The sequence below is a fragment of the Solea senegalensis genome, linkage group LG5 (assembly GCF_019176455.1).
Source record: "Solea senegalensis isolate Sse05_10M linkage group LG5, IFAPA_SoseM_1, whole genome shotgun sequence".
Taxonomy (NCBI): Eukaryota; Metazoa; Chordata; class Actinopteri; order Pleuronectiformes; family Soleidae; genus Solea; species Solea senegalensis.
This window is the reverse complement of record NC_058025.1, coordinates 3,832,365-3,846,314: the sequence shown is the minus strand read 5'-3', so window position 1 is coordinate 3,846,314 and position 13,950 is coordinate 3,832,365. Positions and strand designations below refer to the sequence as shown.

Here is a 13,950-nt window from a genome sequence, read left to right as displayed (position 1 = left end):
TTGCTTCATCACTTTACAGTACAGACGAACCAACTTCATTGTCATCTAAAACACAAGAGACTGTTACCATGAGTCAGACAGAGGAAGATTCAGTGACACCTGAAAAGAGTTCTGCCTCCCCAACAACTGATGCATCAATCAAAGACACTGCATCCCCTTCTGTTTCATCGCTGTTCAGCACAGAGAAGCCAACAGCACTGCCAGTTAGGGACCAAGACAGTGCTGTCACTGATCAGACTGCAAAGCCCTCATATCAGACTGTTGATACTTCTTCCCCCACTTCAGTACATGAAGAGGGATCAGGTGTCCAAACACCAGACATGTTCACTTCATCCTCTTTTGTCCTTGATACATCTTCATCCTTATACAGCACTGTGTCCCCAACAGCACAAACACCTGAAGCAAAAGAAAGTATTGCAACAGATCAGACAACAATATCACCCCCCTTAGGAGAACCACCAATGTCTGCAGTCTCTGATGAGGTGCTAAGAAGCTCAATAACGTTGACTCAAAGTCCACCTTCTTTCATATCATCAACCATTCAGGGTATTGATGATGACGATATTGTTAGTGACGTTACAATGGTTGAGTTTAGTCCATCCATCATAGAGTCAACAATTAAATCTGAAACAGCATCCTTCCTCATCACAACTGATACAGATAGTTCTGGAGATGGCACAACTGACTTTACTGAAGACTCAGTGTTCACTACAACTGTTTTCCCTTCAAAGTTGAGTCCAGAGTCTCCATCTGTTACTTTATTAGATGAATCCAAACCAAGTGATTCTTCCTCAGCCACTGTTACAATTGCTTCATCACTTTACAGTACAGACGAACCAACTTCATTGTCATCTAAAACACAAGAGACTGTTACCATGAGTCAGACAGAGGAAGAGTCAGTGACACCTGAAAAGAGTTCTGCCTCCCCAACAACTGATGCATCAATCAAAGATGCTGCATCTCCTTCTGTTTCATCGCTGTTTAGCACAGAGACGCCAACAGGACTGCCAGTTAGGGACCAAGACAGTGCTGTCACTGATCAGACTGCAAAGCCCTTGGATCAGGATGATGGTTTTTCTTCCACCACTGCAACACAGGGAGAAGGATCAGGTGACCCAACTCCAGACATGTTCACTTCATCCTCCTTTGTCCCTGATACATCGTCTTTATTCAGCACTGTGTCCCCAACAGCACAATCTCCTCAAACAAAAGAAAGTCTTGGAACAGATCAGACAAAATTACCATCACTTTCAGCAGAACCGCCAGTTTCTACAGTCCCTGATGAGGTACTAAGCTCAAGAACAGTGGCACCAAGTTTGCCTTCTTTCATATCATCAACCATTCAGGGTATTGATGATGACGATATTGTCAGTGAAGTTACAATGGTTGAGTCCAGTCCGTCCATCATAGCATCAACAATTAAATCTGAAAGTGCATCCTTCCTCATCACAACTGATACAGATGGTTCTGGAGATGGCACAACTGACTTAACTGAAGACTCAGTCTTCACTACAACTGTTTTCCCTTCAAAGTTGAGTTCAGAGTCACCATCAGTTACTGCATCACAGGAATCCAAAACAGGTGCTTCTTCCTCGGCCACTGTTACAATTGCTTCATCACTTTACAGTACTGACAATCCAACTTCATTGTCATCTAAAACACAAGAGACTGTTACCATGAGTCAGACAGAGGAAGATTCAGTGAATCCTGAAAAGAGTTCTGCCTCCCCAACAACTGATGCATCAATCAAAGACACTGCATCTCCTTCTGTTTCATCGCTGTTCAGCACAGAGACGCCAACAGGACTGCCAGTTAGGGACCAAGACAGTGCTGTCACTGATCAGACTGCAAAGCCCTCGGATCAGGATGATGGTTTTTCTTCCACCACTGCAACACAGGGAGAAGGATCAGGTGACCAAACTCCAGACATGTTCACTTCATCCTCCTTTGTCCCTGATACATCGTCTTTATTCAGCACTGTGTCCCCAACAGCACAATCTCCTCAAACAAAAGAAAGTCTTGGAACAGATCAGACAAAATTACCATCACTTTCAGCAGAACCGCCAGTTTCTACAGTCCCTGATGAGGTAATAAGCTCAAGAACAGTGGCACCAAGTTTGCCTTCTTTCATATCATCAACCATTCAGGGTATTGATGATGACGATATTGTCAGTGAAGTTACAATGGTTGAGTCTAGTCCGCCCATCATAGCATCAACAATTAAATCTGAAACATCATCCTTCCTCATCACAACTGATACAGATAGTTCTGGAGATGGCACAACTGACTTTACTGAAGACTCAGTCTTCACTACAACTGTTTCCCCTTCAAACCTGAGTTCAGGGTCTACATCAGTTACTGCATCACAGGAATCCAAAACAGGTGCTTCTTCATCAGCCACTGTTACAATTGCTTCATCACTTTACAGTACTGACAAACCAACATCATTATCATCTAAAACACAAGCGACCGTTACCATGAGTCAGACAGAGGGTGATTCAGTGACGCCTGAAAAGAGTTCTGCCTCCCCAACAACTGATGGAGAAAGTTCAAGTGAACAGACAACTAATGCATCAGTCAAAGACACTGCATCTCCTTCTGTTTCATCGCTGTTCAGCACAGAGAAGCCAACAGCACTGCCAGTTAGGGACCAAGGCAGTGCTGTCACTGATCAGACTACAAAGCCTTCATATCAGACTGATGATTTTTCCTCCACCACTGCAACACAGGGAGAAGGATCTGGTGACCAAACACCAGAAATGTTCACTTCATCCTCTTTTGTCCCTGATCCATCATCTTCATTTAGCACTCTGACCCCAACAGCACCATCACCTGGATCAATAGAACATCTTGCAACAGATCAGACAACAATATCATCACCTTCAGGAGAACCACTGGATTCTACAGTCTTTGATGAGTCATTGAGGAGCCAGATAACAATGACTGCAACTGCAGCTCCGGCTGCTTCATCACTCAGCACGGAGAAGACTACAGGATTGTCTGGTGTTGCCACTTTCCCTGTTTCCACACAAAGTACAAAGTGCACTGCTACTGTCACAAGTATTCCCTCTACATTTGGAACTTTACAACCCTTGGCAATCCCCAGTGTCACCTTAGTGGATACACCTACTTTCATTGACATGGAGGCCTCTGGCTCTGGTGCAGAAGATTTGGAGTCAAGTACAGATGGTTCCGGTGAAGAGTTACCAGCTGAAAGTACCGCACAACCCCAGGGTGGATTTAGATTTGTAACAGATGAGACTGAAAAAGATGAGCCCGAGAGTCCATCTGATATCTTAAGTACTGCATCCTCAAATTACTCAAGCACAGGTACTATTGAAGGATTGTCATCAACCCAAAATCCACACATGACAGGCACTGACATTTACATCAGTAAGGAGACTTTTATGGAGGATAAGACTTCAAGTGATGGCTTATTTGATGTTTCTACTACATTTGTACCAGTAACAAGTCCACCTCTGATGTCCATTACTGTAGAAACTACCATGCAAACCGCAGTGCCTGTCAGTGATGTTGCTGCCCCAGAGGAGCAAATGAAAAATGCATCAGTTGACAATGCCAATGCACAAGCACTCACTGGTACTCCAGCTTCTTCTCTATATAGCACAGAAAAGACTACAGCAATGTTTCTAGAAATCCACACATCAACAGCTCTAAGCAGTTCAGCTGATATATTCTCTGAGACATCTTCAGTGTTACCATCAGCTGTTGACAACACAGGGATTCCAGATACTGAAAGGAGTACAGCATCTCCATCGTTCAGTGTCGAGACACCTTTAACACCAATAACGTCTGTCACAGTGAAGCCAAATTTCACAACATTAACTGTCATACCTGCCCAGCCAACAGGCACATTACTTACAACTGATAAATCAACTACTTTGACAGACGAGGAGGCTTCTGGTGACCAAACCACTGTGATATTTACTTCAAACCCATCAGTGATTAAGAGTGTTACATTTGGTGAAGCAACAGGTGAAACTGAAACCCTTATTTCAGTCACACCAGACTTTCATGAACAGGTTTCCTCACAGGTGTCTGAAATCACTTCTGGTACCTTCATCATGTCTGAAACAACTCAGCCACCTGCATTAAGTCCTGGGAAGGTTGAAGGGTCTGTAGGTGAACATATAACGCAGACCTTAACATCTTTGTCCTCTCATACAACTGAAGACTCAGCTAGTGATCACTCTACATCTGACTTCACCACGCTTAGCTCTCGCAGTGAAAAGCCAGATGAACTCACACCAATGTCCACTCCAATTCCCTCCATTATATATCAGAGCATTACAGACCAACAGGTCGTGATAATCACTCCCAGTAGCAGCAAACCCAAGACTGACCTAACTGAACAAACCCCTACCATGGTCTTGCATATGTCTAAACCATCGACCAGCACAGCCGTCATATTCACAGAGGATGCCACAGATGAAGAGGAGCTGTTCTCTGCAGTTACAGATGGTATGAGTGAAGGCATCACCATTCCTAGGCTCATCACCAAAGACGAAATTATCATTGATGCAGATACTATCTCCATTGTACCCTCTCAAGATCACCCAACCATCCAGACAGAAGAAGCTGGAGGCGTCACAGCAATTACAATGACACAAACACTGGAGAGAACAGTAGAACCAGAGGGTTCAGGAAGTGATAGTGCCACCTTTTTCACCACTTCACCTATATCATTTGTTTCAACATCCTCTGAATATTCACAGCCCACTTCGAATACATCAGCTGTGGAACCCGTTTCTACTACTGAGACATCAAGTGAAGAGATGGTCACATCATCACTACATTCTATTTCAGTTACCACTCTGTCCACAAAGTCAGGCTTTGAGGAAGCAAATGATTTAACTACACCACATACAGTTTTCCCTAGCGAGACTCATACAACCACAAATACTGACATTACAGATAAAACCTTAAGTTCCTCCTTTTCCGCTTCAGTCCCTGTTACACCTGTGTCAATTGAACCTGGAACAGTTGAAACATCCAGTGGAGAATCTGATGATAATTACACTGGTACTGATCACTCCAAGGAAGGCTCTGGGATGGCTACATCATGGACTAATTTAGCTGTTACTGTGAGTGAATCAGCAGTAACTGAAAAACTAGTGACATCTACAGCGTCCTCACTGTTCAGCACTGAGAAACCCACTGTTGCACCTGACACGATAGATATGGACGCAACACTCCGGTCTGGTGTAACAGCCACATCACTGGAAGATAGAACTCAATTACCAAGCCAAGCACCTTTAACTAAAGAAGTTTCAACTGATAATCAGGGGAGCTCAAATGAAGACAGTGAAGTCCAGGGAACCTCAACTCTTGCTGTAATAACTTCTGATGAAATAGAAGTTTCTAGGGGGGCTTTTGATGCTACATCTATAACTCCAGAACCTAGAGCTGAAAAGTCCACAGAACCTGAAGAAGAAACAGCAGTTGTTGAGTCAAGCTCAGCATATCCATCAGAAAGTTCAAGTGAACAAGCTCAGGAATCAGCAGTTACCAAGCAAACACAACATACTATGTCCTCTACTGTCTCGTCACTGTTCAGCCCTGAGACTCCATTGGTGGCCTCCATATTAGTTTCCACCGATAAAAACACTTCATCATCTGAGAATGAGGAAATCTCTGTATCACCAGAAGCAAGTATTATTCCAGAGGATGGTTCAAGTGATGAGACATCAAGTATCTTTGATTCCGACTCTGTCACTCCATCGATTTCATCACAGTCTGGTACAGTTAAGATTGATAGCATCACCCGAACTGATCGGCTAGCCCCATCTACATATGGTCAAACCACAGATGTGAAGTCAGCTAAGACCTTATTCAGTGAACCATATACAACACAACACCCTGCTGAGACCAGTGCCAAGTCAACAGTGATGCCAACTTCTTTTGAGTCAGGATCAATGAGCTCTGAACATGAAGACACCCAAAGTTCAGACCAAACTAGTATGGATCTACCCACTGCTGTTACACAGATTTCTACAAGCTCAGAGAGTAAAGTAGCAGTTGCCACAAGCCCAGTTGACCACATTTCCTTTGAGCCTAGTCCAGCTGTCCTTTCCACATTAGCACCATCACAGCCTGATGTTACTGTCCAATTTGCTACAACAGTTTCCCCTGTACAACGCCTAACAACCCCCCAGGAATCATTTGAACAAGTGAAGTCAGAGATCACACTAACTCACCGTCCCCACACCGATCTTTCCTCAGTGTCACTGACCACAACTCAACCCATTTTTGAAAGTCGGGAAACAATCCAGACTACAACTCTCCCTGTTGTGTCTTTGGTGGCTGAAGCTGTATCCTCCTCACTTGAAGATGGGACAGTTAAACCGACTCTGGGCCATGTTTCAAATGGTTCAAATTCACCCCTTGCCACAGTTAGCAGTACTGAAAGTAGTTCAGAAGAAGAGCCAACTCAGCAACCTATATTAGCTGGAGATATTGCTGTCATGCCTTCGTCATCAACTCCCATTAGTCCATCATCTTCCTCTAGTTCTGAGAGCAGCTCAGAAGAAAGTGTGGCCGCAGAAAGCACTAGTAATGAGTTTGAGAACATCACTGCTGAGCTTCCATCAGCCCCATCTAAATCACCACATGTCACTGGGACTGAAAGTATCTCTGTCAAGCCTGACAGTGTGACAGCTGAGATGATGACAAATAATCCACAGATTGACAGTACAGAGTCTCTGTCTCCTGACAAAATCAAGACTGTATTCAAGGCTGATGCTACCTCAGCTCCAAAGGTGGAGTCAACTACTTTTGGGAACACCAATGGGAAACAAGACCTTGAAGGAGATGTCTCGCCTTACACTGAAATGCCCACAAGAACCCATGAGTCCACAACAGTGTTAGTGACTCAGGCACAAAGCCAGTCACCATTAGTTCCATCTGAGGCCACCTCCACATCATCCTTTTATGACGAAGACCTGGACATTGACTCAACTGCACGTCCATCATTTGTTGAGGTTAAACCACCGATAATAAGGGAGGAAGTCACCATAATGCCAGGTGGAAGACTCGATTTGGGACCCACTGTTGTCGGTGAGGCTGTTGAAATTGCAGGTATGTTTTTCAAATAGCCTTTCTCGAACATAAAAGTTAATTTGTAATTCTAGAAGAAATTCTGCTTAACTCCACAACTCTTAATCTCCGAACAGGAACATGTACTGAAGACATTTGCCTGAATGGAGGGACTTGCCACAAAGTTGGTTCTCTCCCTACTTGTAGCTGTGCTCCTGGATACAGCGGCGCTCGCTGTGAGACAGGTAGGAAAATATGCATCAGGAGTTGCACTCACAATATCTCTCTGCATTAGCTGATTTAAGTGTCTTTGGGCCATCTCCCTTTATTAATTATGTCCATCTCTTGTGCAGATGTTGATGAGTGCCAGTCAAATCCCTGCCGCAATGGAGGCACATGTGTTGACGGGCTGGCTTCCTTCACATGTGTCTGCCTCCCAAGCTACTCCGGGCTGTTTTGTGAAGAGGGTAGGTTTGGGATTATTGATGACTCCTCTGTTTTAATTCATTGGGTAAAATGTGTGGTCCACATGGAGGAGTAGTGGCTAGCACTGTTGCTTTACAGCAAAAAGTCCCAGGTTATGTCCACCTGAGGGCCTTTCTGTACTCCTGGTTCTCCTCCCATTTTTCTACCTACAGTTGAAACATTCCCTACTCTACCCCATTGCATGCATTTGGATCTTGTTGCAAAGTAATGTGCAGCGATACTCTATGCCTCAGGTATGCGGCTCTTAGTCACTTCTTGATATTTACATCCATACTTGGTTTTCCCAGTTGCGCCCCGCTTTCATCCCCAGTGTGTTGAACTCGGGGCATCATCTGCCTTGGCCTGATTTCCCAGTGTCTACACCCTACATTTTTTGTCAGTATCACTCACAAGTGAATCACACCCAGTCTGTGTACACAGGCACAGCTGCTGTCTTGCAACGCTTTGCCAGAGGAAAGGGGAAAATGTAACTTGAAGATGAATAAGCCAGAGAAAAATGTCTTCCTCTGTTTTTATCTCACTTGTCTGTGACCTTAGATTGAGGTGGGAAGCACATTAAAATGACCATGCTTGAATTTATATCAATATTTATGCGGTTCTGTCAAAATAATTGTCTAACTTATGATGACACCTTTGATTTTTTTATTGCTTTTTTCCACTTCCTTGCCCGTCAGTGCTGGTGTTAGAAACCACAGAAACTAATCCATCATCATGCTTATCTTTTATCTTAATTAGAGACAATTGACTTGAGATAGCATCAGACCTGTGGGGCTGGTATTCTCAGGTTAGAAGATGTCATGATAACCGAGGCAGTAAATTAGATAGATGAAAAAGTTGAAAGTTGATCCTCCTTTTTGAATATTGTTACATGCTACAATCTCTCTTTTGCCCTTTCTTCCTACAGACACAGAGGTGTGTGAATATGGCTGGCATAAGTTCCAGGGCCACTGCTACAAGTACTTCCCCCACAGGAGAAACTGGGACACCGCAGAGAGAGAGTGTCGCATGCATGGGGCTCATCTCACCAGCATCATCTCTCATGAGGAGCAACTGTTTGTCAACCGTAAGTCAAAGGTCACAGTTGTACAGTAGATAATTGTAGTAAGCATGGGAGCATAAACTGAACGTCACTTTCTGTAACTGAGCAGAGAAATGTAATCTGCTATGTGTCACTCTTGCAGGTCTTGGACAGGATTACCAGTGGATCGGCCTGAATGATAAGATGTTTGACAGCGACTTCCGCTGGACTGATGGCAGCACCGTGGTAAGACGGGGTTCCTTCCTCACTTAGTTTCGCCTCCGCAAACATGGCACAGGAACCGTGTAAATATTTGGAAGGGATGCCGTGAACAGGCTCGGTCATCTAGGGAGTCGTTCTCCGCGAGGGCTGTGGTCACTTTCTCATGACGTACTCTCCTGTGCTGCCTCACACACACACACACTGGTGGCTGACCGCTGATATAGAACACGCTGTGAGGCACCATTAAATGTTTTCATCCACCGTGGAACCAGCACAAGAAAACAAGCAGCGCTCAACATGACCTCCCCCTAAAGACAGGAAAGTGGCTAATTACTATGTGCATTGGTGTTGTACAGACTGATGTCCTCACTTCAAAGTTAATCCTCTAGGACCAGAGATAGGGGAAGCATGGAAGACAGCCTCGGGGTGGGGGGTTCAAAGATAAGCACAGACCGCCTATGAAGGTCCTTGCTCAGCTGAGAGATTGAGGGGTGATCGGGGTATGCGCGCTGCTGTGTTTGGCAGGCGTAGACAGGTATGGACCCCCGCTCACATTAGGAGGCCCAGCCACCCAGGGACAGGGCCGTCTGACAGGAAGACACAGATGGACAGCACCTGTGCTCGGCCTCAGTAAGAGAAACAAACTGGTCAGAGGCAGCAGCCCAGGGGGTCTTGGTGGGTGATCGCCTCCAGAGGATTTAACGGCAATACTAAACGCTGAGGCTACATTTTAAAAAGGTGTTAAGTATTTAAAGCGTCTGTTGTAATTGATTATTAACTACAGAAAAGGCAGCGAGACGTCCAGGTTGACGAGTGTTGATTAGTGGGCGATGAGAGTTTGTTTGATTATTTTGACGAGGATGTCGGCCTGCTGTGCTATTTGTTGTGAAGTAATCAGAGCAGGAAGTCTTTGTGTGTGTGTGTGTGTGTTTGTGTTTGTGGACCATAATGACAGGGTAGCTGAGCCTCAGGGGATGATTGGAAGAATGTGTGGGGGGGGTCACAGCTTTGAAGAAACTGTTTGAACTTTGAAATTCGCTGAGAGACGACAGGTAGCACCAATTCTGACCACTACAGCTGTGTGTGTGTGTACTGTATACATTTTTGCACATGTGTGCATCTGTGTTGTCGGGAATGTTGTGCCTGAGGACCGCAGGTATGCAGACGGTGAAGACATGACGTCACACTCGTGAGTGTCTGTTGTCACAGAGCCGCTGATGCCGAAACACGCGGAACACGGATACCGTGTATCCGATATCGTGACGTCACATGAGTGTGTGATATAAACAATCAGTGCAAATCTTAGATGTACAGTAGAGTGGTGTAGGTGGCTTCAGAACTTCTTTCATATGTTTCCTTGTTTGTATGATTTTGGTGAATTATTATACACAACCTGCAAGTGTCTCCTCAGCTCTGCAAAGGAGTGATGTCATAGTTTATGTTGACTCTTAGATAGATACTGTTACCCCCTCTTGTGGCCATTAATAATAATTTTTTAAAAAAAGATAGTGAAGGGACACAGCAGACACAGCTCAAGGACTGTTTTATTTTTACTGAGATAAAGGGTTGCACTGAAAACCAAATGTGCATAACGATAAACTGCCATTTCAAAAAAAGAATAGACAGAACTCGTGACCTTATTCTCTGCTGTTATTTCAGCAATATGAAAACTGGAGGCCCAACCAGCCTGACAGCTTCTTCTCCTCCGGCGAGGACTGTGTGGTGATGATCTGGCACGAGGACGGTCAGTGGAACGACGTTCCTTGCAACTACCACCTCACGTTCACCTGCAAGAAGGGCACAGGTAACGAGACGTTATAGCATAAATCTATCTATCTATCTATTTACTTTACTGAATGCATTTACATTTATTACAAACTGTTTTCCTGGTGTTTCTACAGTGGCCTGCAGCCAGCCCCCTCTGGTGGAGAACGCGCGAACCTTTGGTCAAAAGCGCGAGCGGTACGAGATCAACACGCTGGTGAGGTACCAGTGTCGCACAGGCTTCATCCAGAGACACATCCCGACTATACGCTGCCGCGGCGACGGACATTGGGACGTCCCTAAAATCACCTGCATGAACCGTAAGTATAACTTCTACTCTCAACAGATGCGCAGTTAAGTCGAGACCACGCTGACCGCCTTTGTCCTGCTATTCAAGCGCGAGTAGAGAATCAATTTATTGAACAACTTTCATGCACTTTCACTGCGCGAGGTGGCAATGTGTCTCCATTTCAGCTTAGTTAGTATTAGGGGCTGAATGAATGAACACATTAAACTTAGAAAAAATATCAAAACAAAGACGATGAATAATTAGCACCACATTTCCCCTCACAGCAGCTTTGCTACTTGATAGACTGCATGTTTGTTTGTTTTTGCTCTTTCGGCTTCTCCCTCTTTAGGCTTCTGCATATTTGATTTGGCATAGGTTTTGTTTCTATGCCCGTCCCTGATGCAACCTGATGTATGTCTAATTAACAATTGGGAAAGTGTGGAAACAAAATAATAATAATAATCTGGATGATGGAGGTTCATATCTTATTGCAGAGTGGATAAAGTCCATCGTTGGCCCAAGACACATTGAACTGTATTTACTTTGCTGCATTCCAAAATGTGTATATATAGAAAAGATGCACATCGCGACCGTCCCCTTCGTGAACATTTAAATATTCATTTCTTTGAGGTAGCAGAGCATAAACTTTTAAAGTTAAAGTTAGTTTTATTAATCCCCTTAGGGAAAGTATTCCTCTGCATTTTGACCCATCCTAGAATTAGGAGCAGTGGGCTGCCACATTGAGTGGCGCCCAGGGAGCATTGGGGGGTTGGGTACCTTGCTCAGGGGTACCCCAGCCCTTTTTGGCCGGGTGGGGATTTGAACCGGCGACCTTCTGGTTACAAGTCAAGTTCCCTTTCCACTTGGCTCCTCTGTAAATAAAGTACCAGTCTGGACGTTTGCCATGTTCTTGTCTTCTTTTACTGTGTTCTTCGCTTCTTATTTTCGAGTCAAAGCCCTGGGGTGGGAACTGTGGAACATATGCGGAGCACTGTTAGGATACCTTGGGTCCAATTAATTAAACTCTGAATCATATTATCTGGGTGCGACTTGTTTGTGGGTGCTATTTTTTATTGGGAAAACCAACCTAAATCGCGCCGAGGCGACTCGAGGCGAGCTGCGTCCATAGGTGGAAAAGGGGGCGTTAGTAACAGTTGAGTCAGACGTCCATGTTTCCATGTATTTTAAAAGTCCAGCGTACGTCACACGACCACAATAACGCACTCATTTGACGGCAGCCGCCGCTGTTTCAGAGCGTCTTTCACATGTGACTTTGTTTTTTTTTTGGAACCGACAGCATCAAGCTATCAAAGGCCCTTCGTCAGACGACATCAGCACAAAAGTCTCTACAGCGTGAACAACTTCAAACGGCCGGAGGAGGCCATTAACTTTCGCCATCAGCGCTACCGGGGGAGGAGGGACAGGACTGAACACAGGCAGAGGAGACAGTGATTGGCGTATATATATACATGAATATATAACATGGCCGATGCTTGTGTGGAAAGAGGAAAGATCATTTCCTCTCAAAGAACTCAAAGACACCAAGAGGATAACCTGCAGTCTTCTTGCGTGTGGGACGACGACGACGGAATCTCGTGAAGTGCCTGTTTTTTTTTTTCAGAGATGTTGACCGACAACGTTTTCCTACCAACGGGCAGCGTTTTCATAATCGCTGCCATCGCGGATGAAACACTTTCAGCTGGCTACTGGAAAAGCAAAGAGAGAGAGAGAAAAAAAAATAAAATAAAAATCTCAGATTATTTTTTTTTGCTTTTTTAAAAACTGTGGACATTTCTCAATTTCTTCCTATACATTCATGACTGTTGTGTAAAAACCGACTGTGCTATTTCAAATTACCACAAGTGATCCTTAACAAAAAAAAAAAAACACAAAAAAAAACAATGCTCTTGTGAAATTATAGCGCTTATGTTATGTAAAGAAGTCAAATAATATGGGTGTGCTGTTTTTAACCTTTGACTTCTCGGATCAAAATGGCATCAGTGGAGTATTTTATCACTTTTAAAGTCTGCTGTCAACTTTAATCATCAGATGTGCATATATATAAGAAAAGAATCATATTCTGATGGTGTCATAGTGGTAGTTATTCAGATTCCATGTGATCAGTTCAGATTTAAAGACCGCCTTTCATCGCCTTTGTCATCAATGTTTCTTTTTTTACCTCCAAAACTGATTTTTTTAACTCGATTTTTCTCATTTAAGTGCCCATCAAAACATCCTTTAACCACGGATCAATATTCATTCATTGAACCAATATTTTCTGCTCTCCACTTTCCCTCAACTGTTGCTGCTGTGCCGTAGCTCGTCGTTTGTTTTGTTTTTTTTTCCCTTCTGCACACTTATTTCTACTGTTGTTGTTTTTTAAACTTTTCTAGTCAAAATCAGCCATTGAGAGAATGTATTTTGTGAAACACTCAAATAGACTTGAACGTGGTAAAGGCTGTGTAAGCAGAGAGACAGGGAGAGGGAGAGAGAGAGACATATAATTTATTTTCAAGCTGCTCATGATGACTTGTTAATAAGATATGAAGCTGTTGTCCAGCCCAGCAGTGCTTCTTCATATATTATTATTATTATTATTATTATTATTCTATGTTCAACAGGAGACCAGCGACGATCTAAATGAGTCACATTTAAGATAATATGAGCAATTTATATGTTTGTTTTTTTCTTTTAATGCCAACATCAGTGGACCAAAGAAAAATGGAGGGGGCCCCATTGGCTGCAATAATGTTATACCAAAAAAAAATGTTTGTACATGTGGATGGTTGTGTGTGTCTACTGCCATTTTGTGTAAATGTGTGTGGGGAGGGAGGGGGAGGACCAATGTTATTTTGTCTGCCTGTGAATGTGTGTCTGTTCCAGCCTTAATGTGCACATAATATCATATTTATAGCAGTTTTTATTTTAAAATGTGAATGTTTTCGGGACGTTTGTGAATTTTTAAGAAAGAAAAGAAGAAAAAAAAACAGAAAATCCAACTTCCGCCTTGCTTTAAATCACCAAAGAAATAAAAATAAATATATATAGACATTGTATTAAGAACAGTGCAATGTGCTTTGGGAACATGTTGGGAGGGGATCATTGTTTGTGTTTG

At 43.7% G+C, this 13,950-nt stretch overlaps 1 protein-coding gene across 1 annotated transcript; it reads left to right on the top strand.

The window, feature by feature from the left end:
* Positions 1 to 1,419: 1,419 nt before the first annotated feature.
* LOC122768959 (versican core protein-like) lies at positions 1,420 to 13,640 on the top strand. The gene is made up of 8 exons (XM_044025187.1): positions 1,420 to 7,098; positions 7,194 to 7,301; positions 7,410 to 7,523; positions 8,447 to 8,605; positions 8,724 to 8,806; positions 10,442 to 10,586; positions 10,684 to 10,866; positions 12,133 to 13,640. Exons 1-8 carry the CDS (start codon positions 1,677 to 1,679, stop codon positions 12,285 to 12,287), a joined length of 6,369 nt encoding a protein of 2,122 aa, XP_043881122.1. The 5' UTR covers positions 1,420 to 1,676; the 3' UTR covers positions 12,288 to 13,640.
* Positions 13,641 to 13,950: the final 310 nt, after the last annotated feature.